General features: G+C 40.2%; 1 protein-coding gene across 1 annotated transcript in view; it reads left to right on the top strand.

Moving 5' to 3' along the window:
* Nucleotides 1-26,564, top strand: part of LOC117213601 (protein groucho-like) — an 82,646-nt gene extending 56,082 nt beyond the window's left edge. Inside the window, exons 7-13 of the mRNA XM_033459086.1 lie at nucleotides 6,295-6,574; nucleotides 8,544-8,569; nucleotides 16,117-16,260; nucleotides 18,517-19,064; nucleotides 22,143-22,418; nucleotides 24,187-24,790; nucleotides 25,606-26,564. Coding sequence (XP_033314977.1) covers nucleotides 6,295-6,574; nucleotides 8,544-8,569; nucleotides 16,117-16,260; nucleotides 18,517-19,064; nucleotides 22,143-22,418; nucleotides 24,187-24,790; nucleotides 25,606-25,713 — 1,986 coding nt within the window. The 3' untranslated portion in view covers nucleotides 25,714-26,564. The remainder of the gene's footprint in view (nucleotides 1-6,294; nucleotides 6,575-8,543; nucleotides 8,570-16,116; nucleotides 16,261-18,516; nucleotides 19,065-22,142; nucleotides 22,419-24,186; nucleotides 24,791-25,605) is intronic.
* The last annotated feature ends 788 nt before the right edge of the window (nucleotides 26,565-27,352 follow it).

Here is a 27,352-nt window from a genome sequence, read left to right as displayed (position 1 = left end):
ACCACGTCGAAATCACATGTTTCGATCAGGACGCCACGGGAGTATTTTTATTATTCAAATAGTAAAATAATAATAAATTGATGATATAGGACAACATCCTTCCCCAATGGACCCTGGCGCCTTGCTAACAGTCGATAGCGACATATTATAACAAGGCTTCGTTTATTTCAACAAACCATTCGCATTCGTTATTTCGTCGTAAGCAAAACGTCCAGAATATATTGTTGAAACGTGTAGAAGATATTAATAAGCAGCATTTGTTCATTCTGTGTATAATAGTAAAGAATGTGCACACTTCTAACTGTGCGACACGAAATGCAGAAGAAAAAAGGGCAAGCGTACCTTCTGTCTTTTTTTTTTTTTTTTATTTGGAAGTAGTTTACAATCAATTCTCATTGAGAATTATAAGTAAATTATTCTGACGTGGTGACGTTATAGAAAATGAAAGTTTCTTTCTCCGTGTAAAACTTGTACAGGGTATGTGAGTCTGATAGGAGTTGATTCTACGAAGCTCGTGGGACTAAGCTTCGCTCGTTTCGAATCGTCGAATCGGTTTAGCGAAGATAGTTGGAAGACAAAGACGATATCTTTACATAATATTACATCCTACTAGATTTTACTAAATTTTGATAACTAGATTCTACCGTAAAGGGACGATAATTTGTTAATTTTAAATTAAATATAAAGTCGAAGAATGCGCGAGCAAATTGATACGCTGCATTTTCGCGTAATGGACAGGCAGCGGACAAGCGGCTTTCATTTTCTATAACGTAAATAATAAATGATTATCGTATGTTTGCTTCTAGATGAATCTAATGTTTAAATCTAGAGAGTAATGTCTTTTTAGTCTGCGGATCTGATCCGTCGTGTCAAGTAATTGAGTAACTAGTGGGTTTTGGTGGTTGTTAATTCTTATGTTATATCTATTATTGAAATTATTATTGAATTTAACTGTAGGTATCTTAAGGTCGCGATGTACTGTTTCGTTAAGCGTACCTTTTCTTTTTTATTATTTATTTATTTACATTTTACAATTTGTCCAGTAGAACATTTTAAGCAGAGAGTGCTTTTAATTTTGCAGAGAGTGCTATAAAAAAATATTAAACAGTTAAGATCAAAAATTGCTAAGAATCGGACCAAAAAGGTGACCACCTATTGTCCAGATTGTATTGATGAACCACATTTATGTTTAAAGTGTTTCAACACAGTGCACCGTTAGATGCAAGATTTGTTCTCATTTTTTTTTTTATTGATGTTCTAATTAAAATGTTTAATTGTTCAATGGGGCACTTTTTATTTCAAAGTATCTTCTATTTATCGCTTATATTCAAAATGTCCCAACTGTCAATTTTCATTCAATTTTTACAATTGTAAGAAGTTCAAGCGTTCCGGTCACTAATGACCACCGTGATCACAGGAGAAACCGTCATGTATGACCGACGTGTCAGTCAAAGCGTTAACAGGATTCAAGTAAGTTTATTAATCGGAGTAGTTAATTCAACTTTGCACGGTTCAATAAAAATTGATCAAATTATGCTTGTTTGTTTCCCTTTCTTTTTCTTTTGTTTTGTTTCATCGCGAGATGCGTTTGACGTAAGACTGAATGAAACGATATATGTAGATAAAGAAAGTTAATTGAACTTCGTCTGGTTGATATCAAATTTGTCGGCGATCGAAGTATCTTTACCGGAATGGGTCAGATTAATTTTTGACGGTCGAAATGCTTGTAACGAAGCATCATAGAAATTCGAATGCCGGCTGTTAATTATACCAGTTGTTTTCTACAGAAAAAAAAAAAACTGTTGCTTTCGATTTCTGATTTCGACGTGCGATTTCTTCTGCCATTGAAATTTACTACGTCATTACCACGAGTCTGCCATAAAAACCGACCAACCCGCCAGAAAAATAAAAAAGAGCCATCAAACGTTATCTGGTCCGATCACCGCAGACAGAATCAGGCTCTCGTTGGGGCGTCCTCGATTTAACGAGCGCAGGCCTGACCGCTAGAAATCGTCGGATCGAGGTCGTGACACAAACCGCAATCTGCAGTTGCGTAATACGCGTCATCGGCATGTGGGGACGCATAATCAGCGCGTGCACTCAGCGCCGGCCAGTGGCTAATACAAGGTGAAGCCGGCAACGTTACACGTGCACATGCACTCCTCTCGTTCGCACATGCGGTTAGCGCATGCTGATGTACTTACCAAGGGGAGACGTTCCAATGTTTCCAGTTCTGTCGTCGTAGGGTTGGAACATGCTAAATAAAGACGCGAAAACAAGGTAGAGATAAATCGAACGAGATAGAGTAAGGTACACACATATACATATAAATATACAAAAGGAAAGCGTAGTGGAAAGCAACGACGAACGTAGAAGAGAGACAGAAACGGACAGGGCAGAACGGCAGGGGCCAAAGGCTGAAGGGACGACAGAGGCAAATAGACATAAGCGCCAACCCCCATGAATATGTATTACTCGGTAAACAGGGGTTGAATCAATATTTCGTTTAATAACACTGCACGCTGGAACGCAATTCTCCCTGCCCCGTTTCTCCTATCTCGCTTCCACCGTTCCTTGTCTCCGCTGTATCCCATTGCACCTCTCTGTTTCACCCTGTCTCGTTTCGTTCCCCATTTCCTCTTCTTCTTGCACCTTTGAACGCGCGTATCGCACGCTTTCCTGCACGCACAGACAGATACGATAGCTAGCCAACCAGCCAGCCAAGGGGGATGCATTTGTACAGGCGCATACAGAATATTCCCTGACACGTATTTAAACGTACAGGTATGGACGAGTCGCACCTCCGGCACTGCGCGATGGTGCCGGACCGATCCTCCCCTCAGGCATCAGGCCAGCCAACCCTCCTCGTACTGTAGCTTCCCTTTCCGCGTATTATTCACGCCGCGTTAAACCTCGTTTGGGACTATTACGTTTCGTTTGCCGCGTTGCACGAACGACGACGCCCCCTGTTCCCCCCCTGTCGATTCTCTCGCGTTGCTTCGAATACGAATTGAATACCGTCGGGGGCTCGTGCACGCTCAACGTGGCCTATGCTCGCCGATTTTCGCTATACATGTACGTGTTTGTTGCGAACAACGCCGCTTCCACATCGGTTCTTTCCCCACCCCATCAGGTCAAACCGTCGGTCACAAGCACAAGGATTGGAACTTCGAGACGCTTCGGACGATTTTTAATAACAACACGAGAATCTTATCAAAAGGGTGAAGATCAATGTGGTAGTAATGTTTATCGACTTCAACCGACGGCACTGGAAGTGGACTATTTTTCTAATCTAAAATTCTCTCTCCACTCTTCGGTTGCGTACTAACGATGAGTTAGTATTTAGAAACTTTGGTAGTTAGAATGCCTTTTTATTGAATCGTCGAGCTATAAACCGAAATCAGTTATTATTCGCGCCACGTCATTGCATTGAGATCGTATTGAGAAACAGTATATCTTTTTCTTCTTCGATAGGAAACCGAGTTATTCTTGTTGCATAGCTCTAAAATCAGCGAAATAGAATATTTTATTATACAAAAATCGAACTCAGGATACAGGAAAATGAACATTTACGGAACAACTCAAGCCTGTTGCCTTTTGAATATCGCGTGTCTATTGCTCGTTCGACAATTGTTTCCGTGCTTTGTATTTTTACTTTTATTTTTCTTTTCTTCTTTCGATTGATGTTGGTTTGTGAAATGGGGAAAATATTACAACTGACGTTTACGCATGTTTGATGGATGATACAGGGGTGGAAATTTTGGTCAGGGGTGTCCGAAATTTGATCAGGGGTAATCGATACGTTTTGTTATGTATAAAGTGGAAAATGATTATACGGCGTGGTGGTAATGGTAGTATTATGGATATAGCGTAGCGTTCGAAATAAAAAAGGGTAATTTATGTAAATGGTATTCTTGGAACTGGTGAACATCCGTGGAAAGTTGTGATTCAGTGGCTGCGAATCTCCCGATGAAATGAACGTTAATAAAATCAGTCGATTATTTAAGCTATACCAACGACGTTATCGGTGTTATATTTTTGGTAGATTCGTTTAAAATGCGTCTTAATGTCTGCCCAATAATAATAATGTCCAGTGGACGCGTATTTCTGTCATTCGAAAGCAACGTGCTTTCAAGTAGTCGAGTTAAATTTAGACGAAGCGAAAGGTTATCTTCGGTATTCGATAAAATTATTCAGTATTCGAATATTCCTTGTAAAAATAAATTCTTCCGCGCATTCGCCTCTCTCCGTAAAAACATGGCTTTAGCAGCGGCTAAAATATCCTATCGGGGTAAACATATTTAAAATAGAACTAATTTTCCAGCACGAAGACGTAATCTGCGAGTGATCAAAATAGTGCATAATTGTTAAAATAGTTGCACCATTAATCGAGGTCGCTCTTTGTTTAGAAACTTGAACTCTCCTCCGCGATTACTGTTCTATTCTACTTCTGTTTTATCGCAATTTTAATCACGTTACTCATTTCCTCATCCTCTCTCTTTCTCTTTACTTACACATCCAACATTTGACTCTGCATATAAAGCAAACGTAGCATAAAAACGTCCTACTCTTTCAATTATGTTCACAAAAATATGAAGCCGCTCAAATATCCTCGACCTAGTATTAACCGCCGACTTAATATTTCCAAACGTTTAAAACTCGCACTGCAAAGCTCACTAACCGATGTCCACAAAGCGTTCGAAAAAAAGAAGAAAAAGAAGGGAAATTCCGCAGCAAATATCGCGCGAAACATCAAACGCCGCAGACCGTTTACCGTGCACGTCGATAAAAGCTCTCGACGGCTACCTCGAAAAAGCGGGGCGTTTCTTGAAAAAATCGATACCCCTGAAAAATGAACGTCAACGAGGCCTTCCTTCTCTTGCAAACGTTTCACCGTCTCGCGGCGCGATCCCCGTGGCCCCTTCCTGGTCGTTCGTCGAGCGGGCTTCACAGCATAGAAAAAGTTGTTGCGCGTCAAAAGCCCCTCGCCGGAAGTCGAGTGGCCGCAAGGCAAATTGCAAGCTACATCCGTGGAGTAGGTACACGTGCGTAGGGCGGTGCAAATACGTCCCTAGGGGGTAAACTGTGCTGCGGGAAGACCATACAAGCTGTATACACACACGCCAAGCCGCGACCCCTCGCCGTCCCTTTTGGCCCATTCAGCGACAGTCCAGGAAAATAACTATCGTACACAATCGGCGCGTAGCCCGAGAGGGGTTATTTCGCATAATCCACCCTCGTCGGTGCGACCACGACCCTCGTTCTACGAGAATCGTGTGTTACTTTCTCTCCCCTTCTACTCTTCTTTGTTCCTCTCGGTCGATCCCTAAATACCTAAGTGAAATCCACGATAAGCATGATTCGCTCACGTAACGAGTTTACCGGCCTCTGTTATCCCCTCTTGATCTAACATTGGATTTCTCCTGCCCTCGACAACTTGTTCTCTGTCTTCTTCGTGCTGAGTTTCTTTTTTCGTCTTCCCGTTTGCTCTTCACCGGTCTGTCCGCTCTTGTGTTCGTTGATTCACCTTCTCTCCCTCTATTTCTCGTTGCCTCTTATGGAGTAGCTCTTGGGACACCGTGGCCATCGCCATTGGTCTGCAAGGGTTCTCGAACACGGATTCGTTTTCACCCCTTACTCGGGGCGTATAACGTCAGCTTGGATTTTCTCGGCGATGACATTTCATCCTGACGCCGATGGATGGTGTCATCTAAGGAAACGTCCACAGGGGACGTACTTCTGTGGCTCGAGTTATCGGTGATTATTATCGGTGGCGAAGTTTTATGCATTTTATGGAAGATTCGAAGGTGATAAATACACAGAATGTAATATTTAATAATGTAATATTTAAAAATGTGTCGAATAGAGAAAGAGCCTGTTCTAATATATCTAATAAACGAAACACACATTTCTGTATAATTTCTATCTCTTTTCTTGTATTCATAAAAGTATGAATTTACATAAGTACCGATAATGGTATATATAGAATCTGAAACATATGAAGAATTCAATTTTTATATTTAACTCCTTTGTTCTTAAATAAACCAATAGTGTTACGATAGATGAAACGCAATCAAAATTTAAACACAGACAATATTAATATACTAGTCCTAATACTATTCCTATAGTATTAAAGAAATCAATTAGACAATAATACTATGTGTATTCGATGGCTATTCTCTTTGTACAAAATTATTTCCTTTATAACGAAAGATTAATTAATTCAATCAATAAAATAACGTTGTTATATGTGAAAATTGAACCACGGTGATAACTATTTTTTCTGTGTTTTAGCAACAGAGACCTGACATATCAAGACTGCTGCAGCAAATGCATGCTCAACAATTGCCACCGGGGACGGCGATAGGTGCTCATCCAGGACTACCCGGACTTCCGGGACTAGGACCAGCTGCTGGACTTCCGGTGCCAACTTCCGCCTCCGCGGCTCTTCTTGGCCTTGGCTTAACGCCGGCTGCTGCCACAGCACCGGGCACAACAGCGGCTCATCCATTGTCGATGTTGAGTAAAACGGAATTGCATCGTGGTCAACCCGATGATTTAAAAAGCAATGGCGGTGAGTATCGTTGCTTCTCATTTCGATCAAAGAATACAAAGCTCCCATTAGCTTCTAAGGATTTTAACCCTTTGATAGTCCTAAGCGATTTTCTATTTTTATCGTTAATTTTGTTGTAAAAAAAAAATAAAAAAGGATTTCTTGTATAATTTAACGTTGAATATATCACGGTAGATTCTTTTCTATTTTTAATTTGGATATATGGTATTTTGATATGGAAAATAGAACCATTAAATAAACGAAAATAGTACTCGTCTGTGCTCGGAGGCAAATATTATCGTGATTTCTCGTGGAAAATAAGAGAAATATCGGAGTAACGGAGTTAATACTAATAAAACAAGAGAAACTAAGGAGAAATCTACTGTTCGATGGTACAAAGCCTCGTTCATTTAGCTAGAAAAGTCAACAAAAATACCGATAAAGATAATGATTCCTCGACGTACGTTACTCATAAAATATGCTTCTGATGGATCAAATAAACCGCGTATTTTCGCCAAAGAAAATCAACACGCGTGTATCATCGACGAAAACGTATCTCAGCTGCGACACATCAGCAAACCAGTAGGTAGAAAGGTTAATTACGGCATAACACGTATGAAATCATATGCTATATCCATCTGCAAATTATTAGAAAAAGAATTCCATCAAAATTACAACACTATATATTGTACTTGGTAGCGTGGAATCTGAAAAAGAACTTACGGTCCGAGGCATCAAAACCCATTTTAACGTCGGTGCCTGGAATCAAATTAGCGCCAGTTAATTTCCGCGCTTCCTTTTACGACGCATTACATTCCCTTCTCCCTCGCAGCAATTCCAAAAAACCACAGAAGACCGGCGCGCGGCGGGTGCGCACCCCTCCGCGCCACACGCTCCCCTTCACGATCGAATTCCTCGCCGCGGCTCTCTCCACGAGAATCGTAAAACCCCGGAATACTCGTTATACGCATACCTTCCGCCCTTTCACACGATTTTAATTGCCACCTCTGTGGGCAGCACGGCGGGAAAAGAAATTAACGAAATTCCGGCCTTTGGTCACGTTCGAGTGGCGCTGCGCCCCGATATAACGAATCACACCAGCACGCGCGCATGCGCAACAACGAGCGAGCGAGCGAGCGAGTTCCATGCTGCAAACGGTCCAGACCCATCGCGAGGTTTTTTCTCTTTTTGTCACCATCATCCGTTTGATCCCGCTTTTGCGATACCCTGAACAAAAAAAAAAAAAAAAAAGAAAAAAGGAAGAGAGGGCCAGTCGACCGACTGTAGCCTATGTGTGTATATGTACGTGTCCTGTGTATATTGGTCTGTATATATGTATATGTATGCGCTATCGAAAATGGGTGGTCGGGAGCACTCTGGACCGCGGGACAGTCGACAGCGGGGGAAAGGGTATACGGGGGGTGAGGGAGAGAAAAAAAAGAATATGTAGCCGACGTGGCGCGAGCGTGCGGCTCGGCTCGCTCAACTGGAAATTTTCAAAGCGCTTTTCGGGTATCCGCTTTCGAGGCGAGGGGTGAGCGTGTTTGCGTCACCCTGTTAGCGGACACCGGCGGTTTTGAGCGAAAAGCGCATAAATATGCATGAAGATCATTTATACGGGCGCCTCTCGCGCTTCTACTATCCACGCCACGCTATGCCACATCGCATACGTATCTAACACACACATAGATATAGATATATATATATATATAGAGAGAGAGAGAGAGAGAGAGAGAGAACAGGCTAGTCTCCCCCCCCCCCCCTGTTTCGGCTCACACCCCTGCTGTCTCTTTTTTATGGGCACGTTATTAACATTTTATCGACGCGCGGTGGCCGGGATTTCGACAGTTTTTTTCACCTGCCCCGTCCGCCCCTAAATCGTCCTCCCATTTCACCCCATGCATGAAAATGATTTTTTTTTCTCGCCCCCTCTTCCCATTGAAAGCGCACGGCTTTTGACTGACGATTGTTTGCATTTGTCTCGTTACAGGTCTCAGCTCGACCGAGGAAAGACACGTGAGTAGAAAATATTTTGTTCTATTGTTTTTTTCTATATTTCCCTCGCTTTCTTCTGTACTCGCCATTATCGCTACTTTTCTTACTTTATCTCTCTCTTTGCCTTTCGAGCGAGCGAACGATTATTTACGAGTTATATAGACGAATTTCTCGAGTGATCGGAGAATTTTTGTACGAGAAACTCGCCGTTAATGAAATTTTGCTCTTTCGTTTCGCGTACTTTTATATTCGGTTGGAGTGCATTTAGTTTTTCTTTCGTTGCTTTTAACGAGTAATTTACGGGACGGTTGACGCGTGTACCGGCGCAGAAATCACGCTCTACGATAACGTCGTCGTTTCGAATTAAATTATTAATGGACGTTGAAGTGGCGGCGACGTGGCGCTTTTTGTTAGAATTTTCGAGCGTCAGAGATGCAGAGAGCGTGTGTTTGGGAAGTGAGAAATGTAAAGAGAGAGAGAGAAGTAAATGAGGGGAAGGGATGGAGAAAGGGACGAGCCGCGCTTTATTTTTCATGTGTCGTAATTAAGGTTTACTACGCAAATGAAATTATGTCAGCGTCGCTGTTTTATCGCGGATGAAACAATAATATGCGCCGAGATTTACGGACCCATATTTTCGCTCCGGTAAATATTTCTCCACTGAAACGCAGACAAATCATTTATCGAAATGTCGAGTTAACAATCGGATTATCCGTCGAACTTCTACGTACGATCTATCGCATAAATAAATAAATATGCGAACGGATGGGCATTTTTTACCGCTTATCCGTTCTCGCCGCTGTTTCCGTCTGAAATTTCCAAAGGATTTAATGACGTAGATAAATAAATCCAATTGAAACGAATCGAACGAACGACAAAAATCGTCTCTGTATTTTCAACGATTAAAATTGCTTCAACATCCGCGTCTCTGTTATTGAATTTATGACGCGCGATGTGCGTGCATTCAGCGTGGAAAGAAGTTCGTCTCTCCATCGGTGATATGTAATAAATCGACGTCACTTTTTCGATGGATAGGAATTAACAATAACATTTAACAATAATTTAAAGTCACGTTTAAAAATATCACGTTTCGTCCACTGTAACAATAAATATTTTTGATTTTATGTACTAACAGGTTCGTATATGTGTATAGTTTTTCTTTAAAACTGTCTATTTTCTTTTTTCTTTTTGTCCTTTTGTCGATACAATCGCAGACGAAAAATTAACATTTCTACGAAGTAAAAATATAAACTAAGGTTCCTACGAAAAGAGGTATAACAATGTTTGAAAAAATAAAGACGTAATACAGAATTCGATATTTAGTAAGTGATCGTTACTTCTTGGCTTCTTGAACGTTTAATAATATTATTGAAGAAACAATCGTTCCTCTCTGACGCATTTTATCTCAAGGAGCGTATTTTAGTTAATCTTTCGTAGACAATTGTATCTCTCAAGGAGGTGAATCAAATCTGATATAGAAAGATAATACAAAACAATAAGAACGAAGTTCAGTCATCACTAATGGTGTTTATTGGCTTCTACGAATCCTGTACATATCGTTTATGATGTTTTGCAACTGTTCTTATACCGTTACTAATATAATATAATATCTCAACTTTTAATGTCCTCCCTGACATTTTTTAATTTAATTAAGCCACGTTAAAATATTTGAAATTTATCGATACATCTAGATTCGTTGGAAGACAAGTAGTTTATACAATAAAAATTGTCCAATTTTCCTCACTAACTACTTCATTTTATCCACATAATATCAGTTCACGTTCAGATAAATAGATTCGATCGACAAAAATCCATTTAATCGTACAATTAACACTTTGACTACCACGTTGGTCATATATGACCGGCCACGGTTTTTCCTGTGACACCACACGGTGGTCATTTGTGACCGGAGCGTTTGAACTTCTTACAATTTAAAAATTGTATGAAAATTGACAATTAGGACATTTTGAATATAACCGATAAATAGAAGATACTTTGAAATAAAAAGTGCCCCTTTGAACAATTAAACATTTTTATTAGAACATCGATAAAAAAAAAATGAACAAATCTTGCATCTAACGGTGCGCTGTGTTTGCATCCATATCTTTGAGGGGTAATCTACGAATATTATTATAAACACAGCTTAGAAAATAATCGTAAATGCTGTTTTATAATCATGTAATTGAAGTTACAAGTGTGCACATACCTTACTATTATATATAGAATGAGCAAATACTAATATTTTGTACATGTTTCGACAATATATTCTGCACGTTTTGCTTACGACGAAACAACGAATGCGAATGGTTTGTTGAAATAAACAAAGCCTTGTTATAACATGTTAGCAAGGCGCCACGGTGGTCATCCGTGAGCACCAATAAGATAAACGGTCCATTGGGGAAGAATGTCGTCTTCCATCATCAATTTATTATTATTTTGCCATTATATGCTTTAAATAATAAAAATACTCCCGTGGCGTCCTGAGCGAAACATGATTTCGGCGTGGCAGTCAATGTGTTAACTAAAATTTCATTTCGTTTCTCCGAAGCTTCAAACAATATTAGCCGTACGTAGTAATGTTATCTACGACAGTGTTAAAGGCAAACCATCATTCCAATAAATAAAGTCTAGATAAACGGAGTTCCACTTTACGGAATTTTCTTCGATGACGTAAATGATGCACTCGAGACAACTACATATTTCTAATCTCGGGGTTGCAGCATGAACACGCGGCATGTATACGCACCTACAACGTACTCGACGTACGAGCACTCGCAACGTGACCTCCTCAATCTCTCTCTCTCTCTCTCTCTCTCTCTGATTCCCTCTCCTTCTGCCGTGTATTACAGCTACATTACACGCGTGTAACTTTCCGTGCGCGTGAAGGGTACAACGAGTGCTTCGACGTACTTCGCTTACGAGCACCCACTGTACGCGCAATTATGTTTTCGACGAACGCGTGAGTGGTATAAAGTGGTGGACGTGAAAGAGGCCTGCATGAAAAATACCTAACCGCGGCTACTAAGAAAAGAGCGTGTGCTCTTTGCCTTTCGACTTCACTCGTTCCCGCGTTTTGGTTCGTTGGACTGCAGTTTCAACGAACGCGGACCAAGGAAATTTTTCAGCTTCCCGAGCTTTCCGGTTCTATCGTGTTTACTTTTAGAAAAATTCTTTCCGAACGGAAATGGTTAGAGAAGAATATTAGTAGGTTAGTTGGTGGTTACGCTACGCTTTGAAACGTTTCGCAACAGAGTTGGTAATTTCGATGTATTTTTGTAGCATACAACTGTTTCACATCGAGGGTTTTATTTCGAAATGGAAAAAGTTAGAGCGATGTTTCCTTTCCTATTCTTCTTGTTTGTCACTGAACACGGCGCAAGAAACGTTATTCGCAAACGATCGTGAAATGGAAAGATTTTAGACGAAGAACTTCCTCGAGGTTTCGGTCTCAGACCTTCTAATTATTCCACTTTTTTGAATAATCAAGTTGGTAAAAACAGCTTGTTTCGTAAAACCGCAGGGAACGGAATATACTCTAATAGTAAGGAAACTGTATCACAGAATTGTAGTTTATCTACATATTTCCTTAACACGCAGAGTTCTAGAAGTATCGCTCTTACGTACGCGAAACTGTGTCGAATTACATACGCAAATATCATCCAACATTTTAGTACTTGATGCGAGAACTTGGAGTTTAGTGTAGCAATAAGACATTGATGTTCTTCCATGTTCTTTCAAGTAAGACAACAAATGAATGATTCTGAATAAAATTAGCAAACAGCACAGGCGTATTCAAATACATTTGAACCTGTACATTACTTGTAATACGTTGTACTCTACACACTTTCAACATGCATTTGCACAAGTGAAATCGCACTTTTCTGAGAGCCATTGCGATCTAAGAAAAAGTAACTCGTCTATTAGCATTAGCGATAACCAACTCCTGCCAGTTCCTTCATCTTTTTTCAAATTATAATACTTAGACGTATTCGGTAAGATCAATGTTGGCTCCCACCGAGTACACATATCTATATTACCTTCGTCGTAATGTATCTATCTTTATACTTTTATGTCTACAATTTTTATAACCTACTTTTTATACTTATACATATTTATATATACTCTTTCATATTTATAATTTTATTTAGCGATTTATAATCATTGTTATTACATACTTGGAATATTTAGATACGTTAGAATCTGATTAGAATCTGATAACGTAAAGTCAAAATGCAGGATATAATAGCAGAAGAGGCTTTTATATTTGTCTTACGAAACTGGCTATTCGTTGCGAAGGCACGAAACAAAGAGGGACCGGTCGGTGTAAATCGAGCGAGAAACGGAACGAATCCGCGCTCGGGAACAAGAGGAGAAAGATATACCCGACCGTTCGAGAAGGAATAGCATTAAAGTTACAAAAGTAATTACAGACGAATACTAGTTCTCGATTGTATCGAGCTTAGGGAATAAAGTCCGCGTGCCGGGGGTCGGCCCACAATCTTTCTTTCTCTTTCTGCTTCTTCGGTGCAGAAACTTTTCTTTCCGAAGTCGTAGCCGTAGGGAAGGAAGAGGCACGGTTCGCCCGTAGAAAATGCAAGTAACGATCCTTCTTCTTGCGAGAATGGTCCCGAACCAGACCCCATGGAACGTGCAGAGGTAGTAGTAGAAGAAGAAGAAGAAGAAGAAGAAGAAGAAGAAGAAGAAGAAGAAGAAGGAGTCAAGATGAATAGAGAGGGACGCGTCGAAGAAAGGAAAAAGAACGAAGCAAGGGAAGGAGAGAGACAGAGAAACAAGAAAAATAATGGAAAGAGCAGAGCACCCATAAAGAAGGAGAGGGAAAGGGGAGATAGCAGCGTGTATTATAGGTTTGCCGAGCCTGTAATCATCGCGGGACCGCGAAACGCCCATCGACGCCCTCTCATTCTGCCTCTCGCCATTCTATTTTCCTCTCTCCTTATTCGACCCATCCTCGGGCAGTTTTCTCTGGTTCTTTCGTCCTTGCTGCGCGCTCCCTCGTGTGTGTCTCCTCGTCCTATTCTCTCTTCCATCGCGCCGACTCTATAATCATTATCAACCTCTTCCCAAACCATCGTCTTCCATTTTTTTCCCCTTCGTTCCCTTTTTCCCCCCCTTTATCTTCCCTTTTTTGTGTGTGTGTGTGTGTGTTTTTTTTTATTGTACCTCTGCCTTCCTTCTGCCTGTATCGCGGTATCGTGCTTCTTTTAATTCTGTTTGGAGCCGCGCGTGTGCTATTCATGGCCCGTCTCCCAACCGTGCTTTCCCCTTTTCCATGGATTTTAGCGTGTTCATGGCCAGCCTCGAATTCTATTAAGCTTCGTTACAAACTGGACGGCTATGCGGAATATAATGTGGACGCGTCGCGTGCCGCCAACGGCATTTCTGTGGGAATGAATTCGAAGGTTACGTGTGAGAAAATTGGCTCGACGGGAATTAGACAGGACGAAGTTTTGTTACGTTGGAACGGTGATTGTTAGCGGGAATTGGGGGCGAAGGTTCGGCGGTTTGCACTTGGTTTTCAGTTACCGCGGTCCGTTCGACCGATGTAGAAATTTCGAATGGTAACCGGGCCAGACAGAAGTTTGTTTAAGTACATACATGGATCTGTTTGTTTAAGTTCCAGTGAATTAGTCTTGATTCTTCTAGTTACTGATTGTTAATGTAAAAAAGCATTCCATTTGCAAGCGAATAATTAAACGAGTTTTTAACGGACAGTTAAGAACTCCTGTAACGTTTGCGAAGACACGTGCCTTTCTCCTTCTTTTCTCTTTTTTCTTTAACTTTAAATTACGCTTCAACGTATAACGGTTTATTTTCATAACATTAGCTTCTTTAGATTTTTTATGTTGTTGTCGAAATTGCAACGACTTCCAAAGTTATCGAGTATAATTACAAATTCGCGGACAAGTATCGCAAATTTGTATGTAAAAAGCATCGGGGGATCTATTTTGCACGGTAGAAAAACACGCAAAACGCGTTATACCATCCCGTTGAAATATCGTTAAATTATATTGCGCATATCAAAATCACCGAGAATCTCTCGAACGCAATTCCGTCTCGCGGATATAGAGATTTTATTCACCGTAACGTAAACTGCCCTCCTCCCTCCCGAAATCTACGTATCGAAGCTCGTCGTTCGGCTGTCACGGGTGGAAAGTCGAAATCGATTATCGCGAACGGTCGCGTGACAATTGATAATAACCGTCGACGCGGGTAATTACGGTTTTGTCACGTTGATCGAACCGCAGGAAACACGTGGGTAATCCGTTGTTTCAGTCTATGCCGGTTGTCTGTTATTTAACCAGAGATTAACGGCTCTGTAAACGTATACTTCTGCTCGGATAGAAAACCGTATCTCTTCGTTCATTGTCGTCATCTGCAACATCATTCCTATGCATTAAATCGATCTCGTAATATGTAGTTGCTCAAGGTATCGAATCTTGACACATAGTAGCTGTAAGTGTTTGAACGTTATGTAATATGTAACATTATGTAATGTAATAATATATAATATTATGTTATATAAATATTCTATAAGCATATTATGTGTTTTATATGGAACAATTTTAACATTTCATGGGCACCGTAACGAGATAGGATTATCGTTATTATAACGATAAAAGTTTCAAATGTACTTGAAAATGTTCATGGAAGTCGGAAAATATTTAGTGCAAATATAGATGATACTTGATATATGTATCTATATGAATAATATGAATATAGTTATACTTGATAAATTTTCAAACTTGATTCTCTGGAAGATTAAGCCGAGAGTGCACAAATTTTATTCTACATCTTTTTCTTATTTTTCCACGTGGAATCACTTCGTGTCTGTTTTTACACGTTATACGGTTGGACCCTGTATATCTCGCAGAGATGATAAAAGTATTCAAAGAAACAAATGTGCGTTGTGTTAATGAGCCTCGATATATTCGGTGGGACCATACATCTTTAATATTAGGTTGTCCCAAAAGCTTCCTTCGTTTTATAAGGAAATAATAGATGCAAAACATTCTTTGTTTTATAGAATTTTATCGAATTATGTATGATCCATTTTATTCTATTAGAACAGATTATTTCCTTATAAAACTTCCGGGACTAACACTTATATACCTAAGATAACCAGTTACGCTAATTACACTAATTTTTGAAATAAGTTATTCAATATGTTTAAACGCTTTTATAATCTCTTCGAATTATGTCTATTTGCACTGAATATCTTGTAGCTTTTACGTACATTTTCAAATTAGTTTGAAATGTTCTCGACGCAATCATGGCAATCGTATCAAATTTAAAACGTGATAATGTGATATCAAAATTTATCTGTACGATACACGTAACGTGTAAAAATTGTCTATGATCGGAACGTCACTTGGAAACGTATTCCTTTTCTTTTTTCTTCTTTTTCCTTTCTTTCCTCAAATTCAAGAGATACGATCGAAACGCGATTATCGGTGACGATCTCTCGCGTCATTTTATAGCGCGTTATTTGAAACGAGCGTGAGTAGTGAGTACGCGTCACGAGAGCCGTAATTTTCGTCACGTTACAGAGGAGCTCGATATCGCCCGGTGATAAATACAGTCGTCCACGCACACCGCAGGAAACGCATCATTCCCATCATTCTCAGAATCACCACGACCATCCCATGCACATCAAGAAGATGAAGAAGGAGCAGGACAAGGACATCGGTCATGTAAGTGTTTGCACTGTATTATTGTTCTTGCTAAGCTTGTTGGTCTTCGTAATCTCGCGACCATTCTCGCTTCATTTTCGACCCAGTTTTGCTGCTGTTTCTTTAGAAAATTGTGATTCTCAGGGAAATGGAGTCGGAGTGAGAAATGGGGTCGAGAAATGAAAGATATACATAGGATAGAGCGTACATCATAAAGATTTGTTGAAACTGTAGATTACCTCTACGTGTTCAAATAAAGCAGTTAATATTAATCGTTTTGTTAAGATCTTTCCTCGAAATTTTCATAAATCACGTTATACGTACGATCGATATAATCTTCAACTAGGAAAATGTAAATAAACAAGAAAAATGAAATGCTATTAAACGAACAAAATCAGAATCACGATTCCTATATATTATTTATATTTATCTGACGAATATATTATTTAAGATAAAATATGTCTGTTGTTGTATCACGACGTTGATTGTGTATGAATGAAAACTTGTGACTTTATATATACGATGCTTTTCATAGCAGACATTGATGATAAACGTTCGAGTTTCCTTATCTGTCGCGATAATCGATCAAGTATCTGCTTTTGATTGATTGATTTATCAAACGATTATAAGGCTACGAATTAATTAGCGACATTGATGAAATTGGCATCAGGTACCGTTATAATTCCAATGCTAATAGGGCACGAAGGAAACGTTGAACCGTGATTGAAACTTCAAACAAGATAACACCGATTAACTCCGCCAATATGTAACTTAGATACAAACCGTGCAAGCTCAAACACACTTCAGCGTGAACAACAAACTTTCAGCGAGTCTTTCGATAAAACGAAAAACCGCGTCATCTTAAATTCCCCGGCTAGCATGAATCATTCAGACGTCACAAATTACGTTCGAGCGATTTTACAAAGTCAGCAAATTATATTTTGAGGATCTTCTGAATTTGAGTAAATTTATATATAATACCATTATATGCGGTAAGGTATTATAGAAACAATTCAATATATTACGAGTTTATAGCATTCAACAAGAGGAATACAAAATATCGTATCGATAGGTACAGGCCTTGAAAGTTTATCCTTTCGATGTTATATCGAATTTTGTATCGACCATATTTTTCAATTGATATGATACGTATATCGTGTTTAAATTGGACTCGATCTTAGCTCTGTGTTAGGGCAAAAACAACTATGTACGTGTACACATGTAAAATGAAAATGCGTAATAACTATCAATACTGCCTTTGACTTAACTAGCGAGAAACTTCACCCTTTGCTATACTAAATTTTAATCTCGTTTCTACAACACTCTATGGGCAATCGATTATCGTTTCGATTCTTAACCGTTCTATCTCCGTTACCTTTTGTAAACTGAGGAAACTAAGTTTAAAGTTTATGAAGTTTGACACTACAGTGTGTAGTTAGGATTTGAAAGAAACGAATATTTATCGCTCTCTAAGTAGAATTTTCATCGTATTACCACGAATCCGCATTTTTTATATGAATTGATTTCTTTGAAAAATAGTGTTAGAACAGTTAAGAACTTGGCCGATAATACGTACAAGGTGTTAAAAAAAAGGTACGAGACTCTATATCAATCAACATAAATCCTACGATCGATCCTTTCGACGCGAAACCGATTTTTATTATTTACGAACATTCGATGAACGACGATACTGTGAGTGAGTTTCTTCGTCGAACGTAAACACAGAGATTGAGCTCAATAGAACCATCCAATAAATTGTAATCAAGTACGTTGGTGCTCGAGTAGATGTGAGCATCTCATTGCAATGAGATGAAAACATGGAACATTTGCTGCACAAGGAACATTTTTACTTCGTTTCGCGTCTATGAAACAATGCTCGTTGATAATAGTAGCAATTTTCTGTTGATAATCTTGAATCGACGCATTCCTGAATCAATTCGTTTCTTTACATTCAACGAAGAAACTGGAACATTCGTAAATGATAAAAATTGATTTTACGTGGAAAGAATCGATCGCAGGACCAGTGTCGATTTTTTTGATCCAAAAGAGCAAAGAATGCGCTGTAGTATTGTAGTATCGTGAACGAGGGACCTGGGGGGGGGGGGTGTCGTACGAATTATAAACAAGCGGTTGCTGAGCACGTGTACTACAGTATAAACACACTTAAAGTCTTCAACACATATTTTTGAACATCCTGTGTAACTTTTAACTATACCTAGCCACGTGTAAGAACATAACGAATGTCGAAATAACCTATCGACCATCGTATCTCTGCAGAGCGACGGCGAGAAAAGCGATCAGGACCTGGTGGTGGACGATGCCAGCGAGGGACCAACGAGTCCGGTTGTAAACGGTACTACGTCACCCCGAGAGAACGGTCTGGACAAAGTGACACCGATAGGTGCCGGAGTTCAGACAAAGAAAGATGTGCCTCCACATTCACCAAGAAGTGGAACGAGCAGCAACGCGAGTACACCGTCGGCCAAGAAAATGGAGGAACGAGAGAAACCAACGACACCGATCTCCAAGCCTTTGACACCGACCTCAGGCTCGGCGATCGGTGGCAGTTTGAAACCATCGGGATCGGCGAAGCTACTTCAGGGACCACCGCCTCCCGGTGTACCAAGCGCGTATCCGCCACACTACGCTCCCGGCCCACCGCCTCACCATCTGGCACCAGCTGGACAGCATCCTCATGTCGACATGATGGGTGGTTATAACGGCTACGTGGCGCCTAGAGCACCACCTTCGCTTCAACAGCTCTACGATCCCCATGTTGCCATGAGAGCTCCCATGGGATCCGTTGGAGTACCCGGAGGCAAACCGTAAGTAGACATATGCAGTTTCTATATTCCTATTATCGTGAGCAGATTGCGGATTCTTATGCAAATTTCTATTTTCATGAATACGATTAAAGAAATTTGAAGTTGAAGGAAAATTGGTCTTGTCTGTTAGATATGAAAAAGAAAAACGTATTTTCAAGGTTTTGCATACTTTTGCATATTGTGTTCATTTTCTATGAAGGACGAATATCGGATAAAAATCCGCCGTCTAATCGCGAAGTTCGTAAATTTAACGCACTCGCTGCTAGAATGACTGTTCTATCTGTGATTATTAATTTTCTCGTTGATCGAGCATTTCTTCTTTCAAAGTCAGAAGCGTGTTTGTTACGAGTAACGTTATGTTTACGATAGATTTTTCGCAATTGATTAAAGACAGTAGCAGCGAAAGGGTTAAGTTGGTGAACGTTGTTAGTTTTTTTTAGTACCGTAGAATTCCATTGATCTGAATACTATTTATTGAAACGAAATTTTAGTCAGCGCTGGATTATCTGAATTCCTGACGATTGAATGATGACCGATCTGAACGTGAACTACTATTATGTAAATGAAAAATAGTAAGTAGCGAGAAGAATTGGTAAACTCTTATTGTACGAACTCTACTTACATGAACTGTTTTTTATCTCTCAACAAGTTCGGATAAATGGAGTTCTACTTTAAGTTAGTTCTCAGAATTAGTAGAACTAATGTCTGCTGAGAACTAATGTCGGAATTGTCAATGCCAATATTTGCGACCAATTAAATTCTCGCCGATCTTTAATATTAATTTTTACATAGAACGTAATATGCACTAATTAATGTAAATAATTACACGCTTAGAAATATTTCGTCGGTGTTTTCGAAAGATGATATTTTTGAAATATAAAAAATGAATCATGAAAATTGTTTCTCTTTTATTCCACACGTAGCTCATACTTTTCAAAATATTTTCCTGCAACAATGCATTCAGTTCTTAACACCCGAGCACCTGACCATTTAATGTTTTTTCCCCAATACCAACTGCGCGTTTTGTCAACCAGTGTTTCCATAAATATTTTATAACGTATCGTGCGTGATATATTTTTCAAATAACTTCATATTTTATATATATACAATATCCTCTTTTTCCTACTACAACTCAATCGTATTTGAATTGTAATAAAAAAATACTCGTAACCTAATCCACGTACCATTATTCACTCTATGGAAGATTCTATCGAAAGATTCTATAATATTACATGGATCGTACGAAGAAGTCTTCTAGGCTTCGTAGATTAATTCGTATTACATACGATACTGTGATAAAGATTAATTTTACTGGTACAATCCAATTGATAGTGAAAGATCAAAATAACAGAAAAATCCTTTTAATTATTTTCAACAACGTATTTAGACCAGACTGCCTAAAGTCAAATCTCATTATTTAAACCGATAAAAGTATGAAACGAATAACAATGTGTCGCGTTTATCTTATAGCTAATACCACGAGATAGTGGTAAATTTAACGATACACGATGATGTAAGGTATATAAGCAGTTTCGAAAACGAATCTGGAATAGGCGAAGGCTGAGCGACACGAAGCTGTTTGCTTTCCGAAGCAGATTATAAAAATTCGACAGAACGTTCCGCGATAAGATAATTGGATTAAATGTTCTGAAGCCTTAAATCGAGGATTATTAAGGGGGAATATGTATTTGACACAATTACTCGTCGTGACGATAATAATCTCTCAATCAATAAACCATTCGAAATTACCTACGTAGAAAGTGGAACTTTCCAATATACAATTTTCCATTTACGATTTCCCATTTCTCTTTTTGTAAAAAAAAAAAAAAAAAAAATTATATGGAACGATACTAACGATTCTTGGTAAGCAATAAAAATATACGCTTTATATTTTTTAATGAAAAATCGAACATCCATATAATACGGTTTTTGTTAACGTTGTTTGATATTCGGTCTGCTTGCCACCCGGGGCTCGTTATCTACGGCTTTGTTTGCTACGAAGATTCACCAATGCTATTGTTTATTGTAGCCACGGACGGTTAAAATACGACGCGTTATCGATATTTTTATTTTAAAATGCAAATGCCAGTGCAGTATGATTAATGCTCAAGATAAAGATTGATGAAATGCGAGATTTCTGTGCAATTAGTATGTACACATCCTATTTATGGAACTCATTAATGCACTTTAGGCGGATAAGATAATTTTCGGTGTCCTTTCTTCTTTCTATAAATTCTCTATTTTCGAAATGTTTCATTATGACAAATACTGAAAGGATCAGCCTCTTTCGTAGTCTAAAAATATCCACAAGAATATCCTAAAACTACATCCTAATTTTATTAAACGAGTCGTTAATTAATCCTCCATAGGCAAAGTTAAGACCAGAAATTCTTTTACAAAAGAATTTCTATCGCTATCGAAAAAAATTCAAACACTCGATTTAACAAACTATTGTATAACGAAATATAAACGTTGATCAGCGTTGGAGAATTTTTCTAAATTTTGTTGAAAGCCTGAAAAAATAAGAAAACTAGGTTTGCACGTAAAGAGACCACTTTGCCTATTCGATGTTAATTAATCGAATTTCTCAACCGACCTATTAAATTCTATAAAACCTTCCTATGGAGAAAAAAAATCATTTTCCCCCAATTTCACGCCCTTTGTCACATCCAAATTACACTTTCACTCAGTTTGCCCGTGCAGTGTTAACTAAATTCCTCAGTCGTTCCATTAAATTCTACAAAATATTACGCGCTATTCCTACGAAAGAAGTCATCCCTTCCCAAACGTTCCGCTCGTGTTAGCGCCCGTAGTTTAAATCCATCTACCAGTTTCCCAAAGACAGAGAGCGACAGAACTAAAAAAAAAAAGAAAAAAAGAAAAAAAGAAGTAAAAAAGCAAGTCAGTCTGATGACCAAAATCAGGCAAAATCCTGTCTCTCGATTAACTTCTCCAATTTCGTTGAACGATCGTTGCCCGAACGCGGGTCGCGTCGAACGTGTCAGCGAGCGGAACAGCGAATGGATGGTTGACAGACGCGTGTTCACCGCACGAGTCGCATTTTTCTGGATGTTTCAGCGCGTACAGCTTCCACGTGTCGAGCGAGGGCCAGATGCAGCCGGTGCCCTTCCCACCGGATGCGCTCAGCGGACAAGGGATACCACGTCATGCGCGGCAAATTAATACCCTCAGCCACGGGGAGGTCGTGTGTGCTGTCACGATCTCGAATCCGACCAAATATGTGTATACTGGCGGCAAGGGATGCGTCAAGGTCTGGGACATTGGCCAGGGCGGTACAGGAAGCACCAAGTCGGTCTCCCAGCTCGACTGTCTACAACCTGACAACTATATCAGGTGAGTGATTCTGCGAAATTTTTAGATTTCTTCTACTCTTTTCAATTATTTTATCGTCCCTGTCTCCTATGCTGACGATTAATATTAAGAGGAGGAGAAACGTTTTCCGCGTATGTAACATTCTAACGTTAGAACTATGAAAAGTATGACGTTGCGTTAGTTGAAATGAAAACTTTTATGTAACGAAGAGAACGGTACTTACTACTTCGTTAGTCAGGTAAATGTAGAAATGTCAATAATTCAACACCACCGATCATAGGTATTCTTGCTTAATTGAATTGGATATCCTAACGTGACTACTTGATTATCAAATTCTATTATACCCTCCGTTTTCATACATTATGAATTAACGACAAGTAATTTAGTTACATACACGTCTTTCTGCATATTTTTACTTGCAATTTAATTACTTTCAATATCAGACTCGGTTATGACGTTCTATTCTTTACGTATTCTATCATTTACATATTATTAATTGCACTGCAGAAGATCTTCTTCGAATCGATTTAGAGATCACGCGAAGCACACACGCAAAACAACGCAATAAACATCTATAAAACGTAATGAAGCAATTTCTTTTTAATAAAACAATTGCGAGATTCTAGCGGCGATGCGAATTAATTTGATCAAACACCTGGCGAACGCTCTTACAATAACACGAACGAAATTATGCAAGCCACACCGTTTTATTTCGTAAAAGCAGGCCGGCAATCAGCACAGAATCAAACGAATCAATCGGAACGGCGTACAAGAGGGGAACGAGGGGAAAAGATGGCCAGGAGCGAACGAAACATCGACATAATGAGATTCGATGTATTCGTTGCACGGAACGTCGAAAAATCGCGGCGAAGTGTCGGGTTTGCATAGAACAAACGGGACAGCGCGACGTTTTCACGATACATTTCGCGCTGGATGCACGTTTTAACGTTGGAATATGGCCGCATGTATAATATCGCGCTCGTATATGACTGTTAATGTTCGCGATACGCTGCCGGTAATTGAAGCCCGGCCGCGTTTTTTGAACGTACGGCCGAGCCACCGGCAAATTTAATACATTTCGTCCGGTAATGCATGCTCTACCTCACCCCCCCCCCTTCGTCGCTCCTCTTCTGCATTAAAAGGTACTTTATGATCCATCGGTCACAGTTGCTAATCACGGCCGCTGCAGTCCGCCCGATTTCGACACGGTCCACCGCGTAAAAATGATTACCACTTTTAAAACCCTGTCAAACCGAGCGAAACGAGCGGAATTCGCGACGCGTCGCCTCATCTCCAGAATGAATTGCAGTCACACAACGTTTTATTTATACGGAATATTCGACTGGATTTGGTTTGTCGATCGATCGAATCGCGCGGATTTTCACACTTGTGCGAATGAACTCGTTGTAAAGTGATTTTCGGCTTGTTGGCAACGGTGAGTCTGGTTGCCACATTTTGGCAAAGTTGCCTTACGCACAGTATTTAAAGACTAGTCTTGAACAAAGGGATTGAAAAATTAGAAAATTTCAGCGTTGTCGGTGAAGATATAAAGATTGCGACTCAGCAGAGATATAAATCTACGAAAACTTCGTCCTAAATTTAACGAAATACCTGTATCAAAAAAAAAAAAAAAAAAAAAAAGAGAAGGTACAATCCTGTAGAAATCAACGAATAACGCGTTCCTCGATATCTTCCTTAAACCAAACAAGCGCAGACAAGCGCGAAACAAACTTGCCAAAACTTAGAACCAAACCTACGATATAACGAAACGTACGTATATTATATCCAGGTCAGTGAAACTGCTACCGGATGGCAGAACGCTGATAGTTGGCGGTGAAGCTAGTCGGCTGAGTATCTGGGATCTGGCGAGTCCAACACCAAGGATCAAGGCCGAGTTAATCTCTGCCGCCCCCGCCTGTTACGCTTTGGCGATCTCGCCGGACTCGAAGGTCTGCTTCAGCTGCTGCAGCGACGGCAGCATCGCCGTCTGGGATCTTCAGAATCAGACTCTGGTCAGACAGTTCCAAGGTCACACGGATGGAGCGTCCTGCATCGACATCTCCGCCGATGGCTCGAAATTGTGGACCGGTGGATTGGACAACACGGTTCGCTCGTGGGATCTTCGAGAAGGCAGACAGCTCAAGCAACACGACTTCACCTCGCAGATATTCTCTCTCGGCTACTGTCCCACGGGAGAATGGTTGGCCGTTGGAATGGAGAATTCAAATGTCGAGGTGTTGCACGCCTCTAATCCGGACAAGTATCAGCTACACCTGCACGAGTCTTGTGTATTGTCGTTGAGATTCGCATCGTGCGGCAAGTGGTTCGTCTCCACTGGCAAGGATAATCTGCTAAACGCGTGGCGCACGCCTTACGGAGCATCGATATTCCAGGTAAGCCTTTTTGCGATTTAGTAGAATATTCGACAGATAGCGTAGTTTCATTTGATCTTTTGTTTCTTCATTGATCGTTTTGTTTCTTTAAACTTCCACATCTTCGCTTTTTGCACGATCTGTTATGTTCGACGAACGTGAGTACCTAGGCTAATGCGCAGAAGTAGCCAACCGCTTGATCGTTTACGAGAAAAAATGTACTTTAGTTATAGGAGATCGATCAATCTTGCTTATTTACGATACAAAATGTATTTTAATTGCAGAGTCGATCTTGCTTATTTCAATTATATCTGTTTGGAATAATTTTCTATAATAATATGCCAAGGTTCTGCTGTCTTTCTTTTTTTTTTTTTTTAAATCTTCTGTGTTTTGAGTGCCTTTTCAATCAGTTTCCATGACTTCCCGGAATACGCATTAGGATATTTTATGCGGAAATTGTCAATGCACGAGTTGATTTGTTCGTCTAAATCGGAGTCATGGTTACCCCTTGTCACATAGATCGTATATCATTCAAAACGTAAAAAACAATGTGTCGCGAAGGAACAGATTTCAAATTCTAATTGAGCGACGCTTCTAACGACGCCATAAAAAAAAAAAAGAAAAAATAATGCAAAAAGGAAATAAGATCCGTAATGCAAATCGTTAATGTCCTTTACATTTTGCACGATTTCTTCGATGACCAAGCTGTTTCGATATAAAAAGAACGCGGAAAGAAATGTATATGAATTGGAATATAAGTCTTGGCATCGTATATTTTTACGCAATTCTTTAACAACCAGTTAACTCACGAAGGACGTATCTTATGATGTTTTCAGTCGAAGGAATCGTCATCTGTGCTCAGCTGCGATATATCAGCGGACGACAGGTACATCGTTACCGGTTCAGGTGACAAAAAGGCTACAGTCTACGAGGTGATGTACTGAACGACGAAACCGCAACGACCGAACACCACAACCGAACGTATTCATCCGACTTGGAGGACTCCCGTTGGCGTGGGTGTACATAATTCTTATACGATATTACGAGAGACGTTTGTTGCCGTTGTTCTTGTTATTGTTGTTGTTGTTGCTCTTGGTGAAGAGAGGGTCCGTGCAAGAATGAAAACGAGCCGAACGAACCAGAAAGCAGAAACGCGTGAAACGAATAAAAGAATTCGATGGAAATGAACGAAACGCGATTAAATTATATTGCTCGAGTAATTTCGTAGGAGACTTTGAAACACGTTCGTGACATCGGAGAAACAGACGAAGCGGAAATGGAAGACGCCGTTTCGTTCCTCGATCGAATTGTCCTTCTTACGACGAGAAGATGAGGTCTCGCGAAAGAAACGAACGTTTCCAAAACGGCAGGCTCGAAAATCAAACAGTTCGTTCCGCTCGTTGCGCGTTCAGCCGCCACTTGGGCGGTGGGATCGCGTATTAATTAAAAACAAACGTTGGCATTCGTACCGCGTTTTCCTCCTTGTACATTTTGTATATACGTATATATATTATATATATTATATATACATACTTCAGTCTTTAAGTATACCATGATATTTTTCTACGTCCCTTAAAAGTGAGACGGAACGTGAGTAATGAAAAATAAAAGAAACCACATACACATACACACACATACACAAGCGCGCGCGCGCACGCACCCGCTCACGCACGCACACAGAGAAACATGAACACACGAGAAACTAAAAAAAATTTGTAAATATTGTCTGGCTTAGAGAATAATAACAGAATCGTGACGAGAGACGATTAAATAAAAAGTGATACTCGATAACGAACTCGCTGATCCGATTCATTCCTCTCCCTTCGACTCTGCAATCCTATGAACCGTCATCGAAAAACAACAAGCGAAAATAAAACAAAGGAAACGAGAAAAAAAAAACAGAGTATTTACAGAAAAGGGGAGGGGGGTGATTGGTATAAAAAAAACAACGCAGAGAAATAGAGTTTCGATGGGAAAAAATAACCTCATATACGCGGCGGGAGAGCGTGCGCGCGTGCGCGCACGCGCGCACGTCTGCATGGGTTTATCATGCTGCAAGGGTAGGTATGAAACGAAAATCGCGGGCAAATATTATCTCGCCACGGTTGTAATATAAAAACCGATGAACGCGCGGCGAGACCACTTCGCGCCGCAAACATTCGAAAGCGGCCGAACAGACTAACGAACGCGTGCCGGCGCCCGTCACTGAAAATATAAAACAAGGGTCGTCACACGGCCCTGGTCCCCGGAGCCTCCGTGCCCATAAACGTGTCAACGGCGCGGCGGCAGCCAACGTGGATCGAGAGAGCCAGAGGACCGATACAAAGAGAGAAAGCGACGCATGGCGTCAACAATATTTAGTCACAACGCTGGCGTATCGTGTCGCGAAAATTACGACACCGTTTCGTCGATGAAAAAAAAAAAAAAAAAAAAAAGGGAAGGGAGCGAGAAAAAAAGTATAACGCAACCGCATACGCGTCGGAAGCCACGGCATTTCGTTCCTCGCGTTTCACGCGATTTCCACGGCGAACGAATTGCGGTGAACTCGACAGCCGCTGCTGTACGACTAACAAAAAGAAGAAG

The sequence above is a fragment of the Bombus bifarius genome, unplaced genomic scaffold (assembly GCF_011952205.1).
Source record: "Bombus bifarius isolate JDL3187 unplaced genomic scaffold, Bbif_JDL3187 scf7180000009125, whole genome shotgun sequence".
Taxonomy (NCBI): domain Eukaryota; kingdom Metazoa; phylum Arthropoda; class Insecta; order Hymenoptera; family Apidae; genus Bombus; species Bombus bifarius.
The sequence above is the reverse complement of the archived record's forward strand: the minus strand, read 5'-3'. Positions and strand labels throughout refer to the sequence as shown.